General features: G+C 44.4%; 1 protein-coding gene across 1 annotated transcript in view; it reads right to left on the reverse strand.

Moving 5' to 3' along the window:
- LOC121009248 (properdin-like) overlaps nt 1–8,125 on the reverse strand; it is a 29,360-nt gene extending 21,235 nt beyond the window's left edge. The window contains exons 1-8 of the mRNA XM_040442235.1: nt 7,983–8,125; nt 7,006–7,156; nt 6,369–6,523; nt 5,280–5,450; nt 4,880–5,077; nt 3,726–3,899; nt 3,445–3,636; nt 3,202–3,310 (exon numbers count right to left, since the gene is read on the reverse strand). Of these exons, the coding sequence (XP_040298169.1) occupies nt 3,202–3,310; nt 3,445–3,636; nt 3,726–3,899; nt 4,880–5,077; nt 5,280–5,450; nt 6,369–6,523; nt 7,006–7,156; nt 7,983–8,034 (1,202 nt within the window). The 5' untranslated portion in view covers nt 8,035–8,125. The remainder of the gene's footprint in view (nt 1–3,201; nt 3,311–3,444; nt 3,637–3,725; nt 3,900–4,879; nt 5,078–5,279; nt 5,451–6,368; nt 6,524–7,005; nt 7,157–7,982) is intronic.
- Between the last annotated feature and the right edge of the window lie 628 nt (nt 8,126–8,753).

Raw genomic sequence — 8,753 nt, forward strand, 5'->3', positions numbered from 1 at the left:
GGGGTGCCCCCTCTCCCCGGCACTGTTTGTACTGGTCATGGAGACCCTTCTGTGTAAAATTAGATCAGACCCTGTTATTAGAGGCCTTCAGATTGGCCCACAAACTCATGTTACTGCAGCATTCGCGGATGACCTCTTAGTCATGACCTCCAACCCTGCGGAAGCCTTGCCCAAGTTGCTGAATACTTTTGAGGACTTCGGATTTGTATCCAACTTCAAAATAAATTACGGGAAATCCATGGCACTTAATATTTCTTGCCCTCAATCTGTAGTCAACAGTCTAAAACGCTCCACTCCATTTACCTGGGCCTCCAGAGACATTACGTTTTTAGGAACACATGTTTCGGCCAATACTCTAGACCTAGCCTCCCTTAACTATGCTCCACTCCTACAAGAGGTTCGCACCCACTTACAAAATTTGAAACTCCCTTTTGTTTCATGGATAGGGAGGAAAAACTATCTGAAAACTTTCATTCTCCCCAAATTTCTTTATTTGCTACAAGCCATCCCTATATGGTTGCCAAACTCATACTTTTCAGAGGTCCGCCGGGTGTTCACACGCTTCCTCTGGAATGGTAAGTCTCCACGCATTGCCTACTCTGTCCTTACAAGAGATAAGAAGTTTGGAGGCTTTGGGATGCCTGATGTAAAGTCATATTACACTGCTGTTCAGTTATGTAGATGTATATCTACCCTAACATGTAAATCTAACTCCCTTTGCTCACGGCTCGAATCTGTACTACTCACCAACCAAGATCAGCTCACTCTATGGGGTGTTAGGCCCTTTTCAGCTAACCATTACGCCTCATCCCCGGTTTGGAAGGGAATGCTAGTAGAATGGTCTAAAATGGTCAAATCCCAGCAGTTTAGCTTCCCTAACCCCTGTATGCCTCTTAAACTGTTACAGAGCTATATTCATCCTTCTGTGTCAAACCCCTCTGGGATTTGGTCTAGGCTCGCTGGCTTGTCCCTGCGGGATATCCTTCTCCCAGATGGTAGTTTGCAGTGGGATTTAATATTGGATCGCCCCGAAATCAAGTCAGCTCCCTTTTTCCACTTAGCAGATTTTAAGAGAGATACCAAATTATGCGTTGGAACCTTTGCTAGTAATAGCTCCCCTTCCTGGCTTGAGAAGAAAGTCCTGGCTCCTAGGCCTCCTCTTAGGCCATTATCCCAGATGTATAAAGAAATGCTTTCCTTCTTACCACCAGAACTTGGGTATTTGACTTCATGGGAGCGAGAGCTTTCTATGACCCTAACAGAACCAGAGAGAGCCTTTGTTTTAGCTCATTCTCATGGCTTCAGTCGCTGTGTAAGAATTCAGGAGAATTCTTTTAAGCTACTAAGTAGATGGTACAAAACTCCTGAATTCTTGCACAAACTTAATCCTGAGGTACCCGAGGTGTGCTGGAGGTGCGGCATAGAAACCGGTTCATTATCACACATCTGGTGGTTCTGCCATAAGATTCAACCGTTTTGGAAATTGGTAGAATCAATGATTAATAGTGTTTGCAAAACCAAAGTCGTATTAGATGCTAAACTTATCTTACTGTGGTGCCCTAATAGCACGATAACCCCGGCCAAAAATAATCTCCCTACAATGCTGATCACAGCTGCGAGATTACTAGTTCCCTTTTTGTGGAAAACCGATTCCCCTCCAAATCTAGATATGTGGACGGACAAGGTAGATCAAATCTACCGCTTTGAGGAACTGGCGCATTGGGAAACGAACTCTCGCCATTGTTTCCTAAAGCTATGGTCCCCGTGGAAATCACACAGGAATTTTACATGATAGAGCAGGATCCCCTCACTTCTCTGATCCCTTTTTCCTTCCTTCTTTTCGTTTCCTCTGATGTATGTTTTTGATGAAGATGATAATAGCTGGTATTGCTTACACATGACTTGTATGCTGGATAACTATTGTGACTCTTAATGTTATGATACTGATGTCTTGTGTAGGCTTGTGGCCTTGTTTTCTTACCGCAATAAAAAGAAATATGGTTAAGAATATAACTACTATAATACTGCCTCCTATGTACACGAATATAACTATTATAATACTGCTCCTATGTACAAGAATATAACTACTATAATACTGCTCCTATGTACAAGAATATAACTACTATAATACTGCTCCTATGTACAAGAATATAACTACTATAATACTGCTCCTATGTACAAGAATATAACTACTATAATACTGCTTCTATGTACAAGAATATAACTACTATAATACTGCCCCTATGTACAAGAATATAACTACTATAATACTGCTCCTATGTACAAGAATATAACTACTATAATACTGCCTCCTATGTACAATAATATAACTACTATAATACTGCTCCTATGTACAAGAAAATAACTACTATAATACTGCCTCCTATGTACAAGAATATAACTGCTATAATACTGCCTCCTATGTACAAGAATATAACTACTATAATACTGCTCCTATGTACAAGAATATAACTACTATAATACTGCTCCTATGTACAAGAATATAACTACTATAATACTGCTCCTATGTACAAGAATATAACTACTATAATACTGCCTCCTATGTACAAGAATATAACTACTATAATACTGCCTCCTATGTACAAGAATATAACTACTATAATACTGCCTCCTATGTACAAGAGTATAACTACTATAATACTGCCTCCTATGTACAAGAATATAACTACTATAATACTGCCTCTTATGTACAAGAATATAACTACTATAATACTGCTCCTATGTACAGGAATATAACTACTATAATACTGCCTCCTATGTACAAGAATATAACTGCTATAATACTGCTCCTATGTACAAGAATATAACTACTATAATACTGATCCTATACACAAGAATATAACTACTATAATACTGCTTCATATGTACATGAATATAACTACTATAATACTGCTCCTATGTACAAGAATATGACTACTATAATACTGCCTCCTATGTACAAGAATATAACTACTATAATACTGCCTCCTATGTACAAGAATATAACTACTATAATACTGCCTCCTATGTACAAGAATATAACTACTATAATACTGCTCCTATGTACAAGAATATAACTACTATAATACTGCTCCTATATACAAGAATATAACTACTATAATACTGCTCCTATATACAAGAATATAACTACTATAATACTACCCCCTATCGATATGAATGGTCTTGTGGTGCAGTACTTACGGATAGTCGGGGTATTGCGGTTCACACACTTTGCTCCTCTCTTTTTCCGCCGCCCCACATGCAGCTGAGCACAGCCCCCATGGACTCCATTCTGACCAGGAACCGTCATCTGCATAAAAAAAAATACAAAATGTGATAGAAATTAGAAGTGGTGTCATGTCATGTAGTAGAAGCCTAGAAGAGGTCCTCTTCATGGACTGTGCTGCTGGGAGGTTTGGGCAGGACCTCGGGCACGGCACTCACAGTTGCACCCCTCTGTGTTGTAGCAGGCCCGGCTCTCCCGGTACGGCCCGTCACACCACCGCCCTCCATGACTTTGGGCTTGACATTCGCGAAGTCTTTCCTGATTCCCAACTTTTTTCTTGCACTTAATATCATCCTGCTGCAATCGGGCACATTCGATCCACTCTCCCCACGCCGACCATGTCCCATCGACTGCAGGAGACAAAAAGATCGTAGAGTTGTTGTTTTTTTTAGATTTTGTGGCTCTGCTGGCTGTCAGTGAATGGAAACCTGGCACTTACTGGGACATGGCTTCTTTGTATTGCAGAAAGATTGTTTGACTGGAGGCCCCGCACAATCTCTTCCTCCATGTTTGGGGGCAGGGTTATTGCAGAACCTCTTCTGTCTTATCCGCCCAACCCCGCAGGTAACAGAACATTCGGAGTCGTCCTGCCATGCCCCCCACACTCCATTCACTGCAGGGAAAGGACATAAATCAACACAGATCCTGCATTTGTCACCCTTTAAGGTGAATGATGACTATATAGTCATCATTATTATTCTTTTTTTAAGCTGTTTTGACATGGAAATAGTCAACAAGCAGGGAGATCAGTACTTTTTTTTCTTCTTTCCCCTCCTATTGCTCGCTGTGCTGCTTTTCTCACATGCTGGGACGTCATCCCTCCAGGTTATATGGCCCCACCTGATGATTTTGGTCGGTCTGGAGCATCCTTTCCCACTAGCTGCTTTTTTGTCACATTCAGTATTTAGTTCAACTCTGCTACATCATCAACTATTCTGATACAACTCTGCGAGGTCACTCTGCTATACTAACCTCCAGGGGGCTGTCACAACTTTGCTACAGTGATCTTCAGTATGTTGCTACAATCTTGCTATATGACTCTGCAATATCGGTCTTCTACAACTCTGCTACATCACTCTGCTATACCAGTCTCTAGGACTCTGCTATATCACTTTGCTTTACCAGTCTCTAGTGTGCTACTAAAGCTCTGCTACGTGACTCTGCTATACTAGTCTCTAGTACTCTGCTACTACCCCGCTACATGACTCTGCTATACTGGTCTCCAATATGTTACTATAACTCTGCTACATCACCCTGCTGTACTGGTTTCCGATATACTGCTACAACTCTGCTACATCATGCTGCTATATTTGTCTCCAGTGCAGTACTACAACTCTGCTACCCTGGTCTCCCATTAACTCTGCTACACCAATCACTAAGATAACTATACTACATTGGTCTTTAAGATAACTCTGCTTTGGTGGGTTTCAGTGGACTTTGCTTCATCATCTCTGCTACATCAGGTGAGAACATGATTAACATGAATGTGCCTATAACTTCAGACCCAGGGCCTATATCTAGTGGGCACTTTTAAGCCCTCAAAGATTGTTAGATCCATCAACAGCAGCTTGCTGACAGTTTCCAGGAGCTTACCTTCACAGAAGGGCAGGTCTCGGCAGTCTCTGGTGTCTTGGTTACTCCCCTCACATGGTCTGCCGGGTGGGATCGTAGAGGGTGCAGGGTTATCACAATCTCGATAACGAGACTGAATTGGGAAATTTTGAGAACCTTCTACTGTGCAGCTGGCGGAACATTGCCTCCAGGGGCCCCAGTTACTCCAGGAGCCGTGAGCTGGGAACAGGGGAAGCCACAATTAAATCTCTGGGGGCCTTAAAGGGGTTCTCCTGTTTCGTGTCCCTGAGTGTCCTCCTCGATCAGGGCATCAGTAGGTTCCCAGCACCTAGAACCCCACGAGATACTAAGGCCGGAGAACCCCTTTAATTCATTGTCTCCTATGACATAACATTAGTGTGACAACTGTCGCTTCTCTTACTCGGACAGACTTGTTGGGTGTCACAGACTACTGTCTCGATGCTCTTGCCGACGCAGCCGCCCCCACATAGCGGTGGAGGGTTGTTGCATTGTCTGGTCCGTTGCCTTTGTCCGACTTGGCATGTGACGGAGCAGTCAGACCATGGGGACCAATCAGACCATCCTCCGGCCTCTGCAGAGAAGCAACAAAGGGTGAGAGATATCAGAGCGGTCACATCACTATGCTAGACTCAGGTGAGGATGTGACATAAAGCTGGGGCAGACAGAAGGAAATGGGGACATTTTTAGATTTGACTCATGTCAGCCGATGGTCAGCCACTAAAAACTGACCGCCAAATGGTAATCTGATGAAAAACGGTTCTGTTGTTATGTTGCCATATAATACTTCAATATAGTGTTCACATACTACTGCTATACAGTGCTCACATAATATCGCCATATAGTACCCACACTCTACTGGCAGACAGTGCCAACATAGTACTACCATAGAGTGCCAACATAATACTTCCATATGCTACGGCCATACAGTCCCCATATAATACTTCCATATAATATCCATATACTTCTGCCATACAGTGCCAGCATAATATTTGAATATAGTCCTCACAAACTGCCCTACAGTGCCAACATATTACTTCCATATAGTACCCACATAATACTGCCATACAGTACTCACATAATACAGCCGTATAGTGCCAACATACAACTTCTATATAGTACCCACATACTACTGCTTTACAGTGCCCTCATATGTAAAGCCCTGCTGAGGAGGCCCCTGATGGTCGCCCTGCAGGTCCAGAGCAGCAGTACCCGGCAGGGGGTGGTGATCTGCTCTGTGTACTCCGGCTGCGGCCTCGACTCTTGGCTCTGTGTAGATTGTATTGATCTACTGTTTGCACAAATCACAACTCAAATATTGAGCACAAGCTCGAAGCCCCCGACCTACTGCCAGTGAAGGTCAGCTGCCGAATCTTAGGACGGGTGGTGGACCCCCAAACATTTTTGGTTTTGCTTCCTGGAAATTTTGCTTGGTCGGTTATAAATAAAACATGAAAAGTCTGGACCCAGCAACCTGTGCGTTTGTACTTACGAGGACAGCAGTCTTGAAGGCTACAGGACTGAACTTCTACCTCATCTCCTTTACAGTCGCCTTGTCCTATGCAGATCCTCCGTCTCTCCTGAACGCCTTCCAAACACGAGACCGTACATCCGGACCAAGCGCTCCATTGAGACCACTCAGGCAGTCTGGAGAGAAAAGACAAAAACACCTTAGAATCCATACTGTGGTCCAAAGTGGTCCCCCTGAGGAACATTGTTATTGGACAGGGTTGACTCTTCTGGTTGCCCACCAGATGAATGAATTGTCAGGTCCTCAAAATCTGACAGAGGAGTATTTAGGAACCTTCAGGCTCCAGGGCCCAGGCGCTACTGCTTTCCACCTACCGAACATAGCAACACCATAGCTGAGTCCCACTATTGTGTGAGACTCTGGGGTCACCAAGGATCCTTTGGTTTTTGGTGTCCAATATCACCCCAAGGTCCAAAACACATCCTCAACATCCCCTACTGCCCTCCCATGCTAAATCCAGAATTTTAGGTTTCCTGTCACCAGAGAACAGTGCATTGTGGGAGCCGAGCTCTTACGTCTCATGTCTGACTATGGGGCGGAGCTAAAATGTCTGTTTCCAAGGGAAACCAGAAGAATGTAGGAAAGTGATGTTTCTTACCGGCAGGCCTGACATGGAGAACGTTGATCAAGCTTGAAGGCATATTTAATGTTCAGGCAGCAGTCCACATGTGACATGCCCTCCCCAAGATAGTCCTCACATTCCCCGGTCTGCTCATTCACTTCCGCAAAGCAATAGACATTGTCCACATCTGAGGAACACAAAGTGGAGATGGAGGCCGAGCATAAGAAGGAACAAGTGGTGGTGCCTACCCTGCAACATTTATAGGAGAAAACTGGCCAGAGAAGCCCCAGTACAAAGTGCCAAACAAGGACTACCCCATCTGTGACAGCCACTGATGCCCCATAACGATGTGCCAACCATACATGATCTATAATGTGCCAGCCATAGATGCCCCATAATAATTTGTCTACAAATAGATGCTCCATAACAATGTGCCAACTATAGATTACCCATAACAATGTGCCAATCTTAGATGTCCCATAACAATGTCCCAACCATTGATACCCCATAAAGATGTGCCAACCATTGATACCCCATAAAGATGTGCCAACCATTGATACCCCAAAGATGTGCCAATCATAGATGCCTCATAACTGTTCCAACCATAGATGCCCCCATAACAATGTAGCAACCACAGATTCTCCTGTAGCAATGTTCCAACCATAGATGCCCCCAAAGCAATGTGCCAGCTACAGAATACCCATAGGTATCTACCACCAAAGCCCCATGTTCCAGTACATGCCTACAGGAAGAACAGCAACAGTGGCTTTATAACAATGTGCCAACCACAGATGCCTCTATAAGTGGCAGATGCAAATGCCTCATAACACTGTGCTATCTATGCCCTTCTAACTGTTCCAACCAAAGATGCCCCCATAACAATATGTCAGGCATTGATGCCCAGGTAACAATGCATCAGTCATAGATACCACATGCAAATGCCCCATAACAATGTGGTGGCCCCAAGATGCCCCTCTGGGCAAGGGACATGGGCCATCACTGGTGGCACTGACCTGCGGCAGTCGGTATGACAGAGATGTAGAGCAGCAGCAGCAGGAAGGACATGATGGCTTCAGATGGTCTCCTAGGTACAGTGACTCCTTAGCACTTCTCCTCTGTGTGTGGTCACAATGAGTGGCCCCAGCTTATAAAGAGGTTTTGGCACAGCCCACCCCCCGCCCTCCCTTCTTCTCTGCAAGACCTTCTGTGGTGAAAGAAATAGGAAGGATTATCTGTGTTGTAATACAGTAAACAGGGAAGTGTGTTGTGAAAGACAGGCACGGCCATTACTGGACAAAACCTGGTCAACTGGAGGGAAGGGAGCTGAGAGCCAACATGCCCAGCAATGCCCAGTAAGTACTAGCGATGCCCAGTAAGTGCTAGTGATGCCCAGTAGTGTATCAACAGCTCTTGTGCACCAGTATAAGTACCAGGACTCAGATACTTTACCCAGATATGAACTGCAATATGATATGGCAGCAACAGTGCCCAGATATAATGGGCAATGCTCAGATATCACACCAAGAGTGCCCAGGTATGAACAGAGGTGCCCAGATAGGATTTCCCTGTCTAGATATCACACCAGTAGTGCCCAGATATGACCAGCAGTGCCCAACCATCAATGCCCAGAGATGACCAGCAGTGCCCAGATATGACTAGCAGCAGGACCGGTTTTAGACAAAATGTGGCCCTGATCGAAATTAAAAGCGGGGCCCCAAATTCTGACGTACTGTATCAACAGTCACATTTATTCACGACGCAAGCGGAGAAGTCACCGCCACGGC

This window comes from Bufo bufo, chromosome 8 (assembly GCF_905171765.1).
Source record: "Bufo bufo chromosome 8, aBufBuf1.1, whole genome shotgun sequence".
NCBI lineage: Eukaryota > Metazoa > Chordata > Amphibia > Anura > Bufonidae > Bufo > Bufo bufo.